Source organism: Sander vitreus, chromosome 2, assembly GCF_031162955.1.
Source record: "Sander vitreus isolate 19-12246 chromosome 2, sanVit1, whole genome shotgun sequence".
Lineage (NCBI taxonomy): Eukaryota > Metazoa > Chordata > Actinopteri > Perciformes > Percidae > Sander > Sander vitreus.
In genome coordinates this window covers 37,465,678-37,487,181 of record NC_135856.1, presented here as the reverse complement: position 1 = coordinate 37,487,181, position 21,504 = coordinate 37,465,678, and the positions used below count along the sequence as shown (strand labels likewise).

The window sequence follows — 21,504 nt, the reverse complement described above, 5'->3', positions numbered from 1 at the left end:
TGAATTAGTCTGTAATTAAATACAAATTCAGTCAATACAAAGTAGTTTTAAGTCTCACATGACCAACGCTGCAGTCATACAACCATATGTATATATATATATGAATATATTATTGGTAGGCTCAGTTGGTACTAAGGGGCCCAAAGTGTGCCAAGAAAATATCCCCCAGACCATTACACCCTCCATCCTCAACCGTTGATACAAGGCAGGATGGATGCTTGAGGCATATATATATATATATATATATATATATATATATATATATATATATATACACTGTTTAAAAGATATATCCTGATCAAAAATAACTATTTCTGACAGTAGTTAACATAGGAGTCCTCTGGTATATTAAGGCATGGCATTAATGTAATGCCATTGGAATTACTTCCATAAATTTCACTATAGCATTATCAGATAGACATCTAGTGTACAGTGCTGTGGAGATAGGTCTGGCAATGCGACTAGGTATTTAGAAATGAATATAAATATGAATGAAAAAATACTATAAGTTACAACATTTAAATACATTCAATACTAAGTTGCACTGTGGGCCTGAATGCCCACAATAATAGTAGTTCCTATTCCACTTTAGTTGTAGCACTTATACCTGTATGTATTCTAGTTATACTGTGTATAGTTGTAGCACTTATACCTGTATGTATTCTGGTTATACTGTGTATAGTTGTAGCACTTATACCTGTATGTATTCTGGTTATACTGTGTATAGTTGTAGCACTTATACCTGTATGTATTCTAGTTATACTGTGTATAGTTGTAGCACTTATACCTGTATGTATTCTGGTTATACTGTGTATAGTTGTAGCACTTATACCTGTATGTATTCTGGTTATACTGTGTATAGTTGTAGCACTTATACCTGTATGAATTCTAGTTATACTGTGTATAGTTGTAGCACTTATACCTGTATGTATTCTGGTTATACTGTGTATAGTTGTAGCACTTATACCTGTATGTATTCTGGTTATACTGTGTATAGTTGTAGCACTTATACCTGTATGTATTCTGGTTATACTGTGTATAGTTGTAGCACTTATACCTGTATGAATTCTAGTTATACTGTGTATAGTTGTAGCACTTATACCTGTATGTATTCTGGTTATACTGTGTATATCCAGTAACCACTCTGATCTTTAGCCTTATCTCTCCCATGGTGTTATTTATCCTGCAAAAGTAATTATTATTGAATTGTACTTTTACCGTTGCTATTGTGTATTTGATCAGTCTTATTGTACTTTTGACTAAACACAACATCCACAAACGAACGAAACACCTCTAAGGAAGGTTAAGATGCTACAAAGACCTCTGTAGTATGAAATGGTGATTTTGTTTCAATGTACTTTAGTAATCTACTGCGTACCAGGGATACCACAGCCTGCATATGGAGTGTAATTAGGTACAAATACCGACAGGAGGCAGCAAAGGGGCCCAACAGTCTCGAGTCGACCGTAGAGACAGAAGAAGGAGACGTCGTCATTGTTTTGGTCGACTGGTTCTGCTGCAGACTGAATGAAGAGGAAACATTTTGAACATCTGATTTGATAGTTTAAATAACCAGGTAAGATCTAGAGACTAAAAGAAGACCCTGCACAATCGCAGAAACCTTTAGCTGAACGTTAAATCGCGCACGCTGAAACACGTCTATATTTTTTTTATTGCTTATTGAGACTCCTGATTGTTTCCTGCAGCTGATTATCGATTAGTAACCTACCGTTTTACTGTTTTAAAGGTTGTTGGTAACGTTAGATGATTGTAAAGTTGTAATAACGCTACACGTTCTTCCAACCGAATAAGTGCATGACTTTGTGGAAGAAGGAAGGCGTGGCCGGAGAGGCGATCGAAAGGTTGACACGGTAGTAAACGTTCTAATAAATGATCCGATCGGCAGGCCGAGGAGCATTTCATACATAATAAACATTCATAAGATATGTATAATTAACCAGATTTCTGAGTTGAATTTGGTGTGACCTTATGAGAGTGTAAATTCAGGACCAGATGTGTGTGTGTGTGTGTGTGTGTGTGTGTGTGTGTGTGTGTGTGTGTGTGTGTGTGTCACCTAAAGGTCCCATATTATGCTAGTTTTCAAGTTCATACTTGTATTTTGGGTTTCTAATAGAACGTGTTTACAATTCAATTCGATTTTATTTATAGTATCAAATCACAACAAGAGTTATCTCAGGACACTTTACAGATAGAGGAGGTCTAGACCACACTCTATAATTTACAAAGACACAACAATTCCAGTAATTCCCCCAAGAGCAAGCATTTAGTGGGACAGTGGCGAGAAAAAACTCCCTTTTAGGGAGAAACCTGGGACAGACCCAAGCTCTTGGTAGGCGGTGTATGACGGTGACAGTTGGGGGTGTGATGAACAATGGCAATTATAGTCACAATAAAGATAATGGAACTATGACCAGAAATAGTAGTCGTAGTAGTTCATGGCTTAGGAGGGCACTGCAGGGCGTTACAGGACGTAGCAGGGCACGGCAGAGCATAGCAGGACGTAGCAGGGCGTAGCAGGGTGCAACAGAGCGTAGCAGGGCACTGAAGAGCATAGCAGGACGTAGCAGGGTGCAACAGAGCGTAGCAGGGCACTGCAGAGCATAGCAGGGTGTAACAGGGCGTAGCGCGGCGCAGGACCACTATATACTCTAATGTTCAAAAAACACATTATTTCCTTCTCTGTGGATTGAGTGTTTTGATAAACAATTACTAATTGTTTGTGGTGACATGCTATTTATAACCAAAAACTGTCAAATGTAACACTGTTTATTATGATTTATTTTTAAGATTGAAACCAGAGGTAGTACAGCCTTTGCCCAGACATGTTCGACATAGGAGGTTCATGCGAATGTTTTGAAGCAAATAACAGCTAATTAAGCAATGTGTGGACAAAATGTTTTCACTTAATTATTACTTAATAATTACTTATTATTAAAAACGTAATAATTGACAAGTACCTACTGCTCTGCAAATTAAAATAAAAGAAGGTCTGGTGACCATAATGAGGCAGCAGCAACTAGCCTAATATGCTTCTTCATGTGGAATTAAATTAGTTTATTTTGAATAAATGTGAATAATTCAAGGTAGTCTCCATGCATTACCAGGTGCTACAACTGGATTTAGGTTGGTTTACCCTGCGTAGTAGTTCATTTTAAATGGGGTTAAATCAAGGCTTTGGCAGAGCTACTCCCATTGGAGCTGCAAATAGGCTACTTCTTACAATTTGGAAGAAAATAATGCTAAGTTATTGCATTGTCATCTCCAGGGGCGTAGCACAAAAATGAGGGCCCTGGGTACTTTTGATTAATTGAATCATCTTTGCAGCTCTAGTCATCGTTACAATCCCCCCCCCCATAGTTGTGCTTCAAACATCTGAACGTTGCCAGCTATTACCACAGAAAAGAAAGGTGGTATGGCTGTCTTTGGGCTGTGCATATTTTCCCATTCAAGATTGTTAAAGCGCCCATATTCTGCTCATTTTCAGGTTCATAATTGTATTTTAAGGTTGTACCAGAATAGGTTTACATGGTTTAATTTTCAAAAATCACCATATTTGTGTTGCACAGCTCTCTCTCACTGCTGCAGATCCTCTTTTCACCTGGTCTCTGTTTTAGCTACAGAGTGAGACCTCTTTTCTTCTTCTTCTTCTGTACTATCTTTGATTGCACTCGCACATGTGCAGTAGCTCAGATGTAGATCATGTCAGCTAGCTAGCTCCATAGACAGTAAAAGAAAGGCTGTTTCTCCAACTTCGGTCAGTTACAAGGCAGGATTAGCTGGGAGACTTCTTCTAAATGAGGGCGCACATGGAAGTAGTTCTTTTGTAGATTATGGTGAACTTGTGTGTGTTGTAGCAGTGCTTTGCTATTGAGAACGAGGTAGCATGCTAGCGTTAGCATGCTAATGATTTTGACCAGCTCACCCAGAGACTGAAGGCAGGACACATTCAGAAACCATATCTCACTCAAAACAGCATGGATGGATTTTCTTCAAAGTTTGTATGTGTGTGGAAGCACCAGAGACACAAAAGAACACCCCAAATCCCAGAAAAGGTGTTTTTTTCATAATATGGGCACTTTAACATCCTCTCAGAATAAAATGATTATTATTTGATTTGAAAATAATCCCCAAACTTAGAGTAAAATGTATGGCTGTGTGTATGTTTTAGATCAGTCACCATGACGACCAAGCGCGGACTGATAACTGATTCATTCAAGGTGGTGAAGAAAGCGAGGAGGGTGAAACGAGAGAAGAGGCCTTCTCCTCCTCCTCCGCCACAGCAAGGTGAAGAGCAGCACCGTGTCTGTATCAGTCAAACACACATTCATTGTACTGTATGACACATCACTTTGAAAAACAGGCCATGCAGTCCAGATTTCAATCAGCATCTAGCATCAGTTTGTAAAAAAAAGGCTTAAATATATTTTTCATTTTCATATTTTCCATTATATATTTTAATTGTGTTACCTTCAATTCCAGGTAGCTTTTAAAAGGTATTTTTTCCTACTGATACATACACATGCTATGTGCCCTGTAAAATTCACAATGTCACCAATTTCTATAATAATTAAAGCAGTGTTTACTTACCTTGAAGTTGAAAATGATTGGTCATTAGATTTTTTGTTGTAAAAAACAAGTATTTTTCAGCTGGATGTTATGAATGTTAGAGCGGTGTTAGAGTTCTCTGATACTTGTGGGTTAGGGTTACTAACTGTGACTTGAATTCTCTGAATCAGAGGCTGAGACTGAAACGGTCCGAGAGGAGGAGCTGCAGAGGCTCCGGCAGTTTGACCTGGACTGGAGATTCGGGCCCTGCACAGGTAACGTACCTACATATGTGTAGAATATCTCCTTTTGGAAGATAAAGGGGTTTCAACTTTGATATTATTCACTACTTTGAATTTGTATAGGATGAGAATCTCTGAGTAGGCAAAATGTGTTAACACATGTACACACTATATAGTGTGGTTGATACTATACACCATGTGAGTTCATATGAAAAAAGGAATAAAATGAGGAGCAGTTTTACTCAGGCTGCAACTAACAATATTTTTTTTCATCAATTCAATTCATCGATAAAGCTACCGATTATTTTTTCGATAAATCTATTGATTATTTTCTGATAATCGATAAATCCTTTGGTTAACCAACCAATAAACAATAAACTTAAAGTTTATATTAAAGTACATAAACTTCTACCAATAATCTTTGAAAACATTTTATTCAAGTAATACAATATAGTGCAATATTGATGTATATAATACAATACTCCAATTCAATACTATAATATAATATTATTGATAATAATAATGTAGTATTATAAGTAAGTAGGTCAAGTTTATTTATATATATTTATTAAGTGCTTCACAATTAAAAGAAATACAATAAATAGAAGACATAAGAATACAAAGGAAAACAGGTACATACAATCATAAAAATATTGTAGTATTGTATTATTATATCATAGTAATGTATTGTACGTATCAGTGTCTAAAATGAATTAATGAAGATCACAATAAAATATTTGAGATTAATAGGGCTGCGACTAACGATTATTTTAATAATCTGTCGATTATTTTTTCGATTAATCGATGAATCAGATAAAAAAAAAAAGCATTAATTTACATCAACTCAATACATACTTACATACATACTTGTTGTTTTAGTTAATAGCTGTGTAAAGGTAAGTAACCCAAAGAGCAGATACAGACAACACACACACACACACACACACACACACACGTTCACTTGAAGCTTATTCATTAAATTATTACCATCATTGTAGTAAGTGCAAGTTAAGTTCATTTGTACACCACATTTAAACACAGCTTAAGATGACCAAGTGCTATAAAAGAACTTAAAAATGAAATTAAAAAGTACAACACACACAAATATATATTTGTCAACAATAACTGATATTGGACAAAGCACAGAATATATACATGATAACAGATTGAAAAATGAATGGGCCAAAAAAGGCGAGTGAATAAAAACGTGTCTTTAGTCTGGCCTGCTTTACTACTGTTATTAACAAGCTAACGCTAGCTCGCCTGCTTTACTACTGTTATTAACGAGCTAACGCTAGCTCGCCTGCTTTACTACTGTTATTAACGAGCTAACGCTAGCTTGCCTGCTTTACTACTGTTATTAACGAGCTAACGCTAGCTTGCCTGCTTTACTACTGTTATTAACGAGCTAACGCTAGCTTGCCTGCTTTACTACTGTTATTAACGAGCTAACACTAGCTTTCCTGCTTTACTAATGTTATTAACGAGCTAACACTAGCTTGCCTGCTTTACTACTGTTATTAACGAGCTAACACTAGCTTGCCTGCTTTACTAATGTTATTAACGAGCTAACACTAGCTTGCCTGCTTTACTAATGTTATTAACGAGCTAACGCTAGCTTGTCATGCTAGTCAAGCTGGATAACGAGTAAATACCACACCAGCACCAGAAGAGCTACTGGAGGGATGTTACGTTCCTCACTTCAAAACGGAACAAAAGTAGGATTCTGTAGTGACTTTACCCTGCTGTTGAACTCCCTTCCTCCTCATCAAGGACTCCAACATGTTTATGTTTTAGGTGCTGAATCATCACCGCGGTGCGCCCGTGCCATGCCATGTCGCTTGTGCTTATCTTGCAATTAACACGTTTTCGATTTATTTAGTGTGAAATGCTCCCACACCTTGGATGACTTAGGTCGTACTGATTTCTCAGCCTCCGCCGTGTGTTTCAGAACAACGTCACGTGGCTCTCCAGTCTCTCTCCGTATTTCCTCTACCCCTGCTCTGCTCTTTTTTCTTTTCTTTCACGCTGCGCTGCTCCGCGCTGCTGCTCCGCGCTGCTGCTCCGCGCTGCTGCTCCGCGCTGCTGCGCCCCGCTGCTGCGCCCCGCTGCTGCGCCCCGCTGCTGCTCCCCGCCGCTGCTCCCCGCCGCTCCGCACCGCTCCGCTCCGCTCTGCGCTCGACTCGACTTGGTTATGTTGCAGCCCTAGAGATTAACAATATTTTTGACTTTGTTTGTGTAATGACAACTGGCCAGCCTGCAGAAGTGGACTCATCATATGTGTCTCGGAGTGTCTGTCTGTCTGTCTGTCTGTCTGTCGGCAGAATTACGTTTATTGGTGTTTTAAGCCCCCAGCGTCTCCTTCCAGGCAGCGCTGCCTGGAAGGCACTAGGATTAGTCATAGCAATGGTTATGGTTATGGTTAGGGTTATGGTTAGGGTTAAGGTTATGATTAGGGTTAAGGTTATGATTAGGGTTAGGTGCCTTTAAGTCAACGGTCGCAGCGCTGCCTGGAAGGAGACGTTGGGGGCTTAAAACACTAACGAGCCAGAATTACAGAAAAACTACTGGTCTGATTTTCATGAAATTTGGTGAAAGGTTGAAGCATAGGACAAGGAAGAACCTATTCAATTTTGTAGCGGGTCCGACTCATGGGGCGGATACACAAATTATTTTTCGCTTTTGTTAACATTGCGAGATAGGGCGTTTATGCTGCATTCATATGGTGTCATGTGGTGATGGTGCAGTGGATATGAGACCTGGGTTCAATTCCCACTGTGATACATCAACCAATGTGTCCCTGAGCAAGACACTTCACCCATAGTTGCTCCAGAGGCGTGTGACCTCTGACTTACAGGTGCTGGTCAAGTGTTTATTTCCTTTACTTTTGATGATTAGAACTGACAACTAATGAAAACCCCAAATTCAGTATCTCAGAAAATTAGAATATTGTGACAAGGTTCAATATTGAAGACACCTGGTGCCACACTCTAATCAGCTGATTAACTCAAAACACCTGCAAAGGCCTTTAAATGGTCTCTCAGTCTAGTTCTGTAGGCTACACAATCATGGGGAAGACTGCTGACTGGACAGCTGTCCAAAAGACGACCATTGACACCTTGGACAAGGAAGGCAAGACACAAAAGGTCATTGCTAAAGAGGCTGGCTGTTCACAGAGCTCTGTGTCCAAGCACATTGATAGAGAGGCCAAGGGAAGGAAAAGATGTGGTAGAAAAAAGTGTACAAACAATAGGGATAACCGCACCCTGGAGAGGATTGTGAAACAAAACCCATTCAGAAATGTGGGGGGGGATTCACAAAGAGTGGACTGCAGCTGGAGTCAGTGCTTCAAGAACCACCACGCACAGACGTATGCAAGACCTGGGTTTCAGCTGTCGCATTCCTTGTGTCAAGTCACTCCTGAACAAGACACAGCGTCAGAAGCGTCTCGCCTGGGCTAAAGACAAAAAGGACTGGACTGCTGCTGAGTGGTCCAAAGTTATGTTCTCTGATGAAAGTACATTTTGCATTTCCTTTGGAAATCAACGTCCCAGAGTCTGGAGGAAGAGAGGAGAGGCACAGAATCCACGTTGCTTGAAGTCCAGTGTAAAGTTTCCACAGTCAGTGATGGTTTGAGGTGCCATGTCATCTGCTGGTGTTGGTCCACTGTGGTTTCTGAGGTCCAAGGTCAACGCAGCCATCTACCAGGAAGTTTTAGAGCACTTCATGCTTCCTGCTGCTGACCAACTTTATGGAGATGCAGATTTCATTTTCCAACAGGACTTGGCACCTGCACACAGTGCCAAAGCTACCAGTACCTGGTTTAAGGACCATGGTATCCGTGTTCTTAATTGGCCAGCAAACTCGCCTGACCTTAACCTTATAGAAAATCTATGGGGTATTGTGAAGAGGATGATGCGATGCTCCAGACCCAACAGTGCAGAAGAGCTGAAGGCCACTATCAGAGCAACCTGGGCTCTCAGAACACCTGAGCAGTGCCACAGACTGATGGACTCCATGCCACGCTGCATTGCTGCAGTCATTCAGGCAAAAGGAGCCCCAACTAAGTATTGAGTGCTGTACATGCTCATACTTCTCATGTTCATACTTTTCAGTTGGCCAATATTTCTAAAAATCCTTTTTTGTATTGGTCTTAAGTAATATTCTAATTTTCGGAGATACTGAATTTGGGGTTTTCATTAGTTGTCAGTTCTAATCATCACAATTAAAAGAAATGAACATTTGAAATATATCAGTCTGTGTGATGAATGAATATAATATTCAAATTTCACTTTTTGAATGGAATTACTGACATAAATCAACTTTTTCATGATATTCTAATTATGACCAGCACCTGTATATAGCAATTGTAAGTCGCTTTGGATAAAAGCGTCAGCTAAATGACGTGTAATGTAAAAATGACATGTAATGTGTCAGAGTAATCGGGGAAAATGAGTTTCTGACTGGGACAATTCACACTGCATTAACATTATAAGATAGGGCATGCCTTGGTGGAGGTCGGCGTGTCCTTGTTTTTGGGTCTGCTTTATTTGGGAAAGGTATAGTTGAAGTGGTGCAGAAACAGCTTTAAATCACACAAAACACTGAATAATGGATCCTATTATCTCTCTGTCTGTCCAGGGATCAGCAGGTTGCAGAGATGGGAGAGAGCAAAGCTGAATGGTCTGAGCCCACCCAAGGAGATCAGAGACCTGCTGCTGCAAACACACACTGACCCCGAGTACAACCGGAGGTAACACACACACACACACACACACACACAATCCCTGTGTCCCAATACCCATACTATTTAGTATGCCAGAAAATATTTAGTATGTCTCAATACATAGTATGTCAAAAAATACCAGGATGTCCTACAGCATCAGGTTGGATTTTGCAGCATGCAAGCAGGCATGCTTTTCTGGCTATTCTGACCCACAATCCTTTGCGCAGCATATATGAGCAAGAGGGTCAAAGTTTGAGGCACAATGCTATGAAGAAGTAGTATGTCATGGAGACGGGCCATTGCTCTAGGGGATATGAGACCGCCCCACCACGATAAGGTGGCAATCCCTTCTTTGAGATATTTTCAGTATGACAGAATATCATTGACCTCATTTATAAGCTAAGTATGGCAGACATGCATTAACGCAGGTTGCCACGCATCACTTCCTGTCAGTACTATCACTATGAAATGGAGAATGTATCATGCTATGAAAAAAGGATATCCAACTCTTACTAAGGCTGAGTATTACCTCTATGCTTTCTTAGTACTGACCAAAAGGTGTCAGTAGCCCTAAGTATCTAACATTGTTAGTGTCCATAAAGATAGCCTGCTTGGATTCATACTGTTCTTTTAATTATTCTATGATCTCACAGAATTACAGCAAATCATAATCATGATTCATTTGAGTCTGCATTTCATTTAGGCAAAGTTCATGTGCTGCTGAAAAATGTGGAATGATGTTCAGCCCTAACTCTTGGAGACAGATTCATATGAATAAAGTCTGCATTCATCTGTTGGTAATGATTGTGTTCTTTTGTCTTTCAGCCTGTGGAGCGAATATCCTTTGTGAGGAAGACATTGTAAGAAAGAGAAAAGCATGCAGATTCAAACAAAAGTCAAATTTATATCACCTCAAATCACACATATGTCTCTGAGGGATTTACCTTCTATCCTTAAGCCCCAAAAAAGATTTCACAGGGGAAAGATTTTTCAACCTGGACCCTATGTTCCTATGTTTTTGTGTCTAAGTGAGTGATGGGAACAACAACCTTTGACGTTGGTCCAGTATTAAGAGAGACTGTGCACCTTCAATTTACGTCCACTAAAAGTGCTCGTTTTGCCACTAACATGCTCAGATTATTATTCTAAGTGTCTGACAACATTATAAAGGATCCCTACAGAGAGAGACCTTTTTGTTAAAGGGTAAGCTCCTTTTTGTTTAACATGAACCAGCCCCTAAATTGCCAGACTCCATTCAAATACATTTTTATCATTGTGAAACACAATGAATTCAAAGTCGACAAAAACAAAATGAAACAATCAAAAGCCGTCTTAGTCTGTCTCTCTTGCCTTGGTTTTGTTGAAATAAACCTTTAATTCACCCATTTACATGTGAAAATATGCTGGCTCTATACACGCTAAAAGTACTGATTATTTACATGGAGTCTGGTGGGTTTTGGGATGGTGCTTTAGGGGCCGTTTCTGGTTAAACAAAAAGGATTTCACGCTTCCAGGTTCGAGGGTCCAGGTTGAAAAATACTGAAATGACCCTTTAAATGGTAAGAAGAGCAACGGAGGAGGAATCCCTCTTTCAGGATGGAGAAAGAAGAATGACAGAACATCCAGTTGTGTTTTTTTTCTTGCAGATGTACAACCTACAATCTTCTACACACAGTTTTGTATTAAACAATATTTAATAAAGAATTTGACCGAATTACTGGCTTCTTCTGTCTTGCTTTGTATAATGGAGGGGTTGTTACCTCACTGTTGACACTGTAGACATGAAATTGTGAAGGAGACATAAATGACAGAGTTCTACATTAACATGATTTGCTACCCTCTGGTATCTCCCATGTGGTCTGCACACTGACATACATTTGTCTCAGTCTTTTTATAACTGACCTAACTTAACGCAGTCTCTCTGTTTTACTCTTAACTCCACAACATACACGAGGTAGAGAATGAGTGAATGTGTTCTACAATGCTACCTAGAGATGGAAACATTGGAGAGAGAAACACGTCTACGACTTCTCGCAATATGTTGGTCTCTCTTCATATACTGTATCCTAATCTATTGAGAATGCAGTTGAAAAAAGAGAATGCACTTTTCACATCTAAGTGAAAAAGTTAGACACTGTTTTATAAATGTTATTCTTAAAAACACTGATTGTGGAAGTTACTGGCATCAACTTTGCAGCTTTCATTTAAAAAAAAATGTAACCTTTCACCAGAAGGAAAATGAGGGCTGCCAGTTACACTTTTAATGTATTATCCTGCCTCCAACGCTGTTCGATTGGTGTGCAGTGTCGTCAAACACTCAAAGCTTAAAGCTGATTGGTTCGCATGTCGATTAGTTGAGCGACAGCAGACGCACCGCCCGCTGATTGATCGAGAGCTCGGTGACTGGGATCTGAGGCGGGGCGCTTCTGTAGTAAAGATTCTAGTGGGCGGGATTTGAGAGGATTCTGCAGGTTGATGAGTTGCGTCAGTCTGATTCCTAGGCCTCTCATTGGTTTATTCTTAGCGCTGTTAGGTTTCTGCATTGTCAAATACCGTTAATGACGTTCATTACGGGGCAGCGGCGTCAAGGTAGACAGAATTAGCCTCGATAATACGAGAAGAGAGACGATTTTTATTTTTTTTTAAGTCCAAAATCTGTTATTGTTGGAAGAAATACAGCTGGCATTTACTCATTGGTCGTGCAATAAATAATGAACTTTCAAAAAAAACTGAAACAACCATTGTCATGAACTGTGCATTTAAATTATAGCACGTCATGTATTATTTCTTAAGCAGAGACTTTTACTTTGAAGAGTCAAGACCGGAAGGTGTGTTTTGTGAGTGTTGGGTAGCTTAGCTAATTTTATTGGCTGTTGCGTTGTTGCCTGTGTGTTGAGTAATGACCTACAGACAGTACTGCAGCCAGGACAAGGAGTAGTAATACCACACTGTCTGTAAAAAAAAATAGTCTTGAACCATATTTAGACAGTAATTTGCCTTAAATAAGCCTTAATTTTCTAAACAGACAGCATTTTTACCGCTGTTTCAATGGAAATATCGTTTTGATGAGTTTTCACTCATGAGCGGCTGTGACAGTAACGTTATAACTTAAATAACGTTAACTTAAGCTAGATAACGTTAGCCTGTTGTAAAATCAAATTGTGAAATTATTTGTTGCTGCTTTTTTTCGTGGCCGTGGGGAGTTGAATCCAAAACGCATGGTGCTGTGATATATCCTGTTTTACTAAAAAACTGTAGGGATAGTGGACAGACGTCGTCACACTCTGGTAAGCAACCTGTTCATCTCCGGAGGATTAACGTTATAACATAGCTAGCTAGCTAGTCACTCACAGAGACATCAATATAGCTAACTCATTAGCTATCTGCTAGCTTGTGGCTCGAAGGCTTAACGTTACCCGTTATGATTTTTCACCTGTCATTTGACATATGGCTTATGGCGTATATTGCAGCCATGTAAAATTGCTGGCAAACCTCATTCGTAAGCAACATGTCTCTGAGTATCTTCTTTCATCCATATTACCAGAATTTTCTGAATTTAGGCGAGGCTTCTGGTAATAACAGCGATAAAGTTTGTAACGTTAACCCAATATTTGATGTCTAACGTTAAGCAAATGACCGGAAGTGTCATCCTGATTACTGTTGGTAACCAATGTATTACCATAACATTAGTGTGGCTTCTGTGCAGAACGCAGGGGCGGCCGCTCGCTTTTATTTTGCAGATGCAGAAATTGGCATAACGTTAAGTGATTTTAGGGCCATCTTCTGGAGTTAATTATCTTACACACAGGCCCACTTCTTACAACCTAACATCAGGCCTTTACAAATCATTGAGAATAGATTATTCAGCATAGCATCTGTAATGAAGCACGTTACCGGTAAATTATGTTGAAAGTTTTTGAATTATTCCAAGCTGCTTGCTTACACACGGCCACAGTGGTGGGAGGAGACCATGGGGATAACAGGCAAAGGCTTCCTTACCGTTACAATGTCATTTAAATGGTTAAAACTAGCATACTGGATGCATAAGATGTAAACTACACCGAATCCAATTGTATGCAACACAGGGAGATGTGTTTTCAGAGCCAGCTGAGCTCACACCCTATGGATAGTGATTCATGTCTCTTGGGCCTGTTTGTCTCTGCAGGTTCCAGTTTGTGTGGTTGCTTGGCTATACAGTACATTTCATTCCCCAGCCAACTAATGCTGTAACTGTGTGCCATTTTTACATTGCATTACAAATATATTTTCATGTGTGAACATCACTGAAATACTGCCTTTTTATTAGATTTTACAGAGTAGTTGTGCTTTATCTCTCTATATATTTTATAATGTATCATGGAAATTGTAAAATGTAATGGACATTAAAATGAAACATATTTGCTGTTTGCAGCGTTCAACCTAAAATATTGTCAGCTAAATTAAAGCCATATTATCTCATTTTTGTTGTATAGAATGATGATAATATACACTCCAAACGTGTTTAATCCAACTGCTTTTCTTACTTTCCTCAGTACTGCCTCTGTAAGTTTGTAAAATAGGGGTTTGAAGACTGATTGTGATATTTCTGTAGTGTAGAATCTTATATATTGCTGTTGCCTTGTGTTCTCTCTCCTTCCTCCCTCCGTAGTGATGGATAATGCCCATACTAAGACCGTGGAGGAGGTTTTGGGCTTCTTCAGTGTAAATGAGTCTACAGGTCTGAGCTGTGAGCAGCTGAAGAAGAACAGGGAGAGATGGGGACCCAATGGTACGAATGGAAATCATTTTTCTCTAAAATGACAACCATCATTATAACAAACAACATATTGTACAACTACAATTGTATAGATGAAATGTTCAGTAAATGTGTACATGGATACACATTTGCTGGACAGTGCTTTCAATCTGCATCATATCCATTATATATATATTCTGTTTTCAGAAAAAGGAGTACTGTATATCTGCATCATGTTCAAGTATTAGCAAACACTATATTAATCTAGTCCTGCTGCAACAAAAAAAATCATATGGTTCATCATTGGTTGACAAAGTAACAGTGGTGATGATGATGTAATTCTTTTTAATTTTCTCCATCCCCCCCTTCTTTCTAACTATCTTTAACTCTGTTTTTACTCGCAGAATTGCCAGCTGAAGAAGGTAAGCTATCCATCCATCCATCCATCCATCATTCTATCTATCTATCTATCTGTCTGTCTGTCTGTCTGTTTTATTGTATCCTTTTCTGTTCCTCTTCTTACTTTGTCTTTCTTTCTTCGTCATTATCTCATCTAAATCAAAGAGTCTTTGTTTCTTTCTTTGTTTCTTTGTTTCTTTCTTTTGCTCATTGTGTTCCTTGGTGTCTCTTTATTCAGGGAAGTCACTTTGGGAGCTGGTCCTGGAACAGTTTGAGGATCTGTTGGTTCGAATCTTGCTGCTGGCTGCGTGCATCTCCTTTGTAAAGAAACACAACCGTGCACAACCACAAGCAAACACATACTAACTCACGTATACCAGTAACTGTAATCTTTTCAAATATGTGGAGTTTGTATGCACTGTGTATTTGTGTGAACTAATACATTAGTTTAACCCTGCTCTACACACACAAATGAAATGAGTGTTAATAACACAAAGCCACATTCAACGCAAATCTTCACCTTTCTCTCTGTCTTGTCTTGTCTTGTCTCGTAGACGCTGGCTTGGTTCGAAGAAGGAGAGGGGACAATCACAGCCTTTGTTGAACCCTTCGTCATCCTCCTCATTCTCATCGCCAATGCTATTGTGGGAGTATGGCAGGTAAACAGTGTGTGTGAGCAGGTTTTGTGGCTTGACAATCATATCATCATATCAAGGCAATTTCTTAGACCATTTCATACTATTAAAGAATATTTAAAATGGTGTTATGAATTGTTTAAAAATTCTGCTGCAATAATCCTCTAATTTCCCAGATATGTGTTTTATGATGTCCTTAGTCTTGCATTGCCAGACCTAGAGTATGTCATCTGCGCTGCAGAGTAAGGTCTGGCTCCTCCACACATGTATTCCAGGAAAGGAGAAAAACCACTCCCATTTACCTGGGACAAGCTGTGAACATAGCATATTCAGTGAAAAGAGCCATTCCCTCTCCCACTGCCAACTCTCATGCTGCGTTCCAGGCAACACGTAACCCGTGTTTTCACAACCTTCTACCCGTGAAAGTGCCCTGGAACGGCAGGCAAACCCGTAACTTACTACTCGTGAACTCGTAGCAGATTGTTTTACTCCCAGTTACAGTTTTTGATGTCACACACACATAAACAACAATGGCGACCCCTGTTGATGCTGTACAGACGCCTGTGAATAATGGTGAGAAATAGACATAAATCCATCCATCCATCTTTGTCCGCTTGTCCGAGGTCGGGTTGCGGGGGCAGCAGCTCCAGCAAGGGACCCCAAACTTCCCTTTCCCGAGCCACATTAACCAGCTCCGACTGAGGGATCCCGAGGCGTTCCCAGGCCAGGTTGGAGATATAATCCCTCCACCTAGTCCTGGGTCTTCCCCGAGGCCTCCTCCCAGCTGGACGTGCCTGGAACACCTCCCTAGGGAGGCACCCAGGGGGCATCCTTACCAGATGCCCAAACCACCTCAACTGGCTCCTTTCGACGCAAAGGACGGATGATTGAGCTTCTCACCCGATCTCTAAGGGAGACGCCAGCCACCCTCCTGAGGAAACCCATTTCGGCCGCTTGTACCCTGGATGGCTGAAATAGACATAAATAGGCAAAGTAATTCTGCACATTGTACTATTACAGGTTATATTTATTAAATGAAGCCCAAAATATGTCGCCGACTAGAAATCGCTAGTATCAGCTAGCGCTAGCTAACGTCAACGTTAGTTAGCCGCTAGCTAAACCTAGCTAATGCTAGCTAGAAGAGTTTGTGGTGACTTTGCCTGGAACGCTACCAAGTCGTTTGTCGTAACTTACGGGCTAGAAATTGTGTCTGGAACGCAGCAATAGTCACAAAACAACAGGCACAAAGGTTGTATAATACAATGGAGCAGGTGAAAGTGTTTGTGCTCGTTTCCTAAGACTTACACACAAATACCTCAAAAGCCAAAACAGTTCATCACAATGAGTAAGGTAATGTTTTTGCACTTTTCTAAAACTACTTTTTACAACTTGTTTATTTACTAGTTATTTATAAAAATAACTTTGAAAATACTGCTTCAATTTGTTCAAATTGACGACACTATCAGAGCATGCCAAAATCATCTGTGTGTCTGAAAATACCCCAGAGGGTTAAGGATGGCTACAGGGCTATTTTCCATTCCCCATTCCATTCCTGACAAAGAGTCAGACAGGAAGCCTGGTTGACATGAGAGGTCAAATGCTGGTCTGACCAATCAGAAGCTACGCTGCAGGATGTGATGACTGATGTGGACTGGGACTTGTTACAGCTCTGTGGGTGGGTTAGTGGGTGGATAAAACCATCTGTGACGCACTGAAGAGGCACACCGCTGCATACAACTCAGGGCTGGCTTCTGGGAACATGGAGAGAGTGTCCGATGTCCTGCGGGGAGCGGTGAAGGAGGCTAAGATGTGACACCCGTACAAAGTGGACTCCCAATTCAAGCAGTCGGACGCCAGAGGCTTATGGACAAGGACTAAGGACAATAACGGACTACAAAGGACAAAAAAGGGCGATTATAAGTCTTAGAGCATGACGGCAATGCCAGCCCTAGCCATTTTGGTGCCCTCTGCTGACTAACTCCATCCTCACTGTATCAGAGAGGGCTGGCCAGTCAGCAGGATCTATAGGTGCTGCAATGACAGATCCAGGATCAGTTGCACATGTTCATAACTGATGTAAATTTGGGATGGAATTATATAGAGATGGTCCGATACCATTTTTTGCTTCCCGATACCGGTTCTGATACCTGAACTTGCGTATCGGCCGATACGGAGTACCGATCCGAGTACCGTGTGTCATATATTTTACTATGTTTTAACAACCGTATACTACTACTGTATGGATGTGGTATTATTTCTATCTTCGTTGTCAGTCTGGCTCAGTTTAAACTCTTTGTGAAACATGAACAATGAACGCCCCAGAACGTTCTTTTATTCTGCAGTTTGACAGTCCGTTATAACGGAAAAAGAACATAAATAAACTACTTTAATGTAGATTTTCTTCAGGGCTTTATTACGTGGTATCGGATCGGTGCATAAACTCCAGTACTTCCGATACTGATACCAGCGTTTCAGGCAGTATCGGAGCCGATACCGATACTGGTATCGGTATCGGAACATCTTTAGAATTATATCAAAAATCTGGCTGCAGCTGTAACATACAATTACAGAACTCCCCTGCTTCAGAGCAACATAGCAATGTATCAGAGACCACAAACAATTGCTGAAACTTACATGCTTCAGAGAGCAATGTAGATGTGAGATCAGAAGGCCCCTCTCCACAGGCTGCTAGGGGCTTCTGCAAGTGTTTCCTGAGTGCATCTGGACAGATATAGAGTAGATTTACCTATTACTGTACAAGCAAAATAATGTAGCTGCAGAGGACACAGGGCAAACAACTGCTGCAGCCTGCACACTACTACTCACACTAGTGCCATGTTCAACATAAATAACTTGCTAAGACAAGTAACGTTAGGATAAGCATAGTCTATATCGAGGACGTTTCATTTCCGGGATTGTTCAGGTGCCATCGTAAATTCCGGCAGATGTCCGTTACCTTCCTCTTTCTTTGTGTTGGCATTCTGAACTTTGTGAGGACTATGGTTAACTGCTCCTCAGATCTCTGCAGGGTAAATCCAGACAGCTAGCTAGACTATCTGTCCAATCTGAGTTTTCTGTTGCACGACTAAAACTACTTTTGAACGTCCACGTTCCACCAAAACAAGTTCCTTCCCGAGGCTATTTTACAGAGGCACCGTGGCTCCATCCAATGCTTAGCACCGCCCAAGATGATTATGATTGGTTTAAAGAAATGCCAATAAACCAGAGCACGTTTTTCTCCTGTCCTGGAATGTTGTGTGGACTAGCCAGACCGTCCTCTGCAGCGCTGTGGAGGAAGGTCTGGCAATGCGAGACTAGGATAAGCAACCCCATCATAAAATTTGCTGACGACACAGCTGTCGTAGGACTGATCGTCAATCAGGAGGTCTGTCAATGCAAGAATAAGTTGACTATGATAAAGTCATATTTTGGGTAGGAAGATGGAGTCCAAAAGGGTTATCGGAATCAGCACATACCATTATGTTCCTTTATCCTGTCATCTTGTTGTGTCGGGTCTCGCATACACCGCTTATCTATTCTAGGATACGTGTCTTATGGGGTTTCAAAACTGTACATTAAAAAAACAACTGTTGACCTAGTTTGGGTTTTATTAAAGACCATGTCAAGGCAACTACAGGTTTTTAAAGTCTGTTGGAGGTTCTTCTGTTTCTTGGGTTTAACTTCTGCGTTTGTCATCTTCTCTACTCGGTGGTGTGATGTTTGGATTCTAACATTTACATTTTCACAGAGAATCAAACAGAAGTAACTGGTCTGTGGATGTGGGTTTTCTGTTCTGATGATGAACTCTACCATTCTCCGCTTTTAAATCACTGCTGAACGTGTCCATATCTCAGAGAACTGCCCTGGCTTAGGAAGACCACACGTTCTATACACGTCCTGTCTCTCCTTCCCTGCTGTCTTTGTCTTCCCATGAGGGCAGTTCAATTCAATTTTATTTATATTATCAAATCATAACAAGAGTTATCTCAGGACACTATACAGATAGAGTAGGTCTAGACCACGCTCTATAATTTACAGAGACCCAACAATTCTAGTAAATCCCCCAAGAGCAAGCATTCAGTGGGACAGTGGTGAGGAAAAACTTCCTTTTAGGAAGAAACCTGGGAGAGACCCAGACTCTTGGTAGGTGGTGTCTGACGGTGCTGGTTGGGGGTGTGATGAACAGTGGCAATAATAGTCAAAGTCATATATAGGCATATCATAGGCAACCATCCTAGAATAAAATTTCCCATCAACAATTGTAGCTTTCACATCAACAATTGAAAGAAACTCCTAGAACGTCTCTATGTTGCTGTGTCCTCTAGGAGCGTAACGCAGAGAATGCAATTGAGGCTCTGAAGGAGTACGAGCCAGAGATGGGCAAGGTGTACCGACAGGACAAGAAGAGCGTTCAGAGGGTCAGAGCCCGAGACATCGTTCCTGGAGACATCGTGGAAGTCGCTGGTAAGTAGACAAATTACACAACAAGAAGTGACAAATTCTCTTCACCCAATTCATTCAGCATCTCTTGAGTGTGAAATACTCACCCATTGAAGGCTGTAATGTAAATGAATGCCAAAGTTGGTTTCCTCCTTCAAGGAGTAAAGCAGATTTACGTCTCGGGGATTCCAATGGTGACATTTCAAAGTAGAAAAACAAAGAGTCATAGAAACTTCTATAACCAGCACTGCGGCATAATCCATCAACCATATATCGGTTAAACTGTATTCATTTGTATTTTGAATGTGAAAATATCAGCGTACAGAATTCCACACAGAAACCATTGCATTGTGCAAAAATAATAAGCACTACTAGTCAATCTGCTAATCCAGACATGTACAACGTGGCCAGCCATCTGTATGGATTAAAGCATACAGCCTATCAATGGATGACCACTCTATCCATGTACTTGAAGCATATTGTGAACTAGGGCTGTGTATTGGCAAGAATCTGGCGATACGATACGTATCACGATACGTGGGTCACGATTCAATATATTGCAATATATTTCGATACTGTGCGTACGGCGATATATTGGGATTTTTTTTAAGTATCATTTTAGAAAAACTAATATTTAAAAAAAGACATGATGTGCATAAAAGTCAAACAAGTTTACTTTAGGTAAACAATTCAGTACACAGAAAATCAAACTGTCGGTTTGGGATTGTGGTTCACAGGTTCTGAGTGAGCTAATGTTTATATGCTCAAGTAGGCCATAATAAAAGAAAATACATAGCCCCTGTCACAATACATAACACATTATGTGCAATCTGAAGAAGAAAAGACATCTGTCTATGTCAATAAAAAAAAATATGCTTGCACTATTCCTACACAAGGTACATCCAACACATAGCACGTTTTGTGTTGCAAGAACACGATTCCTAAAGGAAACATTGAGGAACAAATGTAAACTGTTAGTTAAAGAAAATACATAGTCTCTGACTGGGACGTCTAGGCTAATGCATAACACATTAGGTGCAATCTGAAAAAAAAAAGTGTGGCTGTCATACATCGTCTGCAGTACACAGGATTCCAGCTTCCATTCGTCAGTTATGTGATAAACCGTAATAGTCACATATGACTCGGTTGCCCTAGACGTCCAAGCGTTGCATGTCAAGCTAACCTTCTCAGCTAAAGCTTGACATTCCAGCACGTTTGTTTTAACCTCCTTGCAAACATAAACATATTAAAAGGAAATAAACAATACATGTAAAAGAAAGGATAACATAAATAAACATATGTACAATATACCTGTTTTAACAATAAGCAAATAAGGCTGTATGGTTTAGTTCAGGATGACCAAAGATAATGTGAAAAAAGAAAAAGAGGAATGTTCAGGATATATAGTTTGTGCAATGTACTTTGTTTAGTGAAAACAGCTGCCTGCTGTGGCTGGAATTAAGGTTGATGAGATCTGCAGCTTTATATCTTTTTGATATTGCAGTAATCGCTGTTGAGCTACCACTTCTGCCTAATTTAGAGCTCAGATTCTAGTCTGCTTTCAACATCCATTAGACTAGCATTTGTGATTGTTTTTTAAAATAATCTCTGTCAGACCTTCAATCAGGGTCTGCAGGTCTTGAGAAGTCTTAAAAGCATTGATTTCAGTTTCCTTCGGAAAAAGGGTCTTCGAAGGTTTAGAAAATGCTTATTTATTTCAATTACATTACTTTTGCCTGCTGTAGGGAGTAATGTTAGTCA

At 40.2% G+C, this 21,504-nt stretch overlaps 2 protein-coding genes across 2 annotated transcripts in view; both read left to right on the top strand.

Moving 5' to 3' along the window:
• The first annotated feature begins 1,466 nt into the window (after positions 1–1,466).
• Positions 1,467–11,248, top strand: pold4 (DNA polymerase delta 4, accessory subunit). Its single transcript, XM_078267567.1, has 5 exons — positions 1,467–1,576; positions 4,190–4,305; positions 4,758–4,841; positions 9,450–9,561; positions 10,360–11,248. The coding sequence occupies exons 2-5, from the start codon at positions 4,200–4,202 to the stop codon at positions 10,382–10,384; spliced, it is 327 nt and encodes a 108-aa protein (XP_078123693.1). The 5' UTR covers positions 1,467–1,576; positions 4,190–4,199; the 3' UTR covers positions 10,385–11,248.
• A 1,162-nt stretch (positions 11,249–12,410) lies between these two features.
• LOC144528756 (sarcoplasmic/endoplasmic reticulum calcium ATPase 2) overlaps positions 12,411–21,504 on the top strand; it is a 38,937-nt gene continuing 29,843 nt past the window's right edge. Inside the window, exons 1-6 of the mRNA XM_078267555.1 lie at positions 12,411–12,821; positions 14,183–14,302; positions 14,674–14,691; positions 14,907–14,989; positions 15,223–15,327; positions 19,629–19,767. Of these exons, the coding sequence (XP_078123681.1) occupies positions 14,185–14,302; positions 14,674–14,691; positions 14,907–14,989; positions 15,223–15,327; positions 19,629–19,767 (463 nt within the window). The 5' untranslated portion in view covers positions 12,411–12,821; positions 14,183–14,184. The remainder of the gene's footprint in view (positions 12,822–14,182; positions 14,303–14,673; positions 14,692–14,906; positions 14,990–15,222; positions 15,328–19,628; positions 19,768–21,504) is intronic.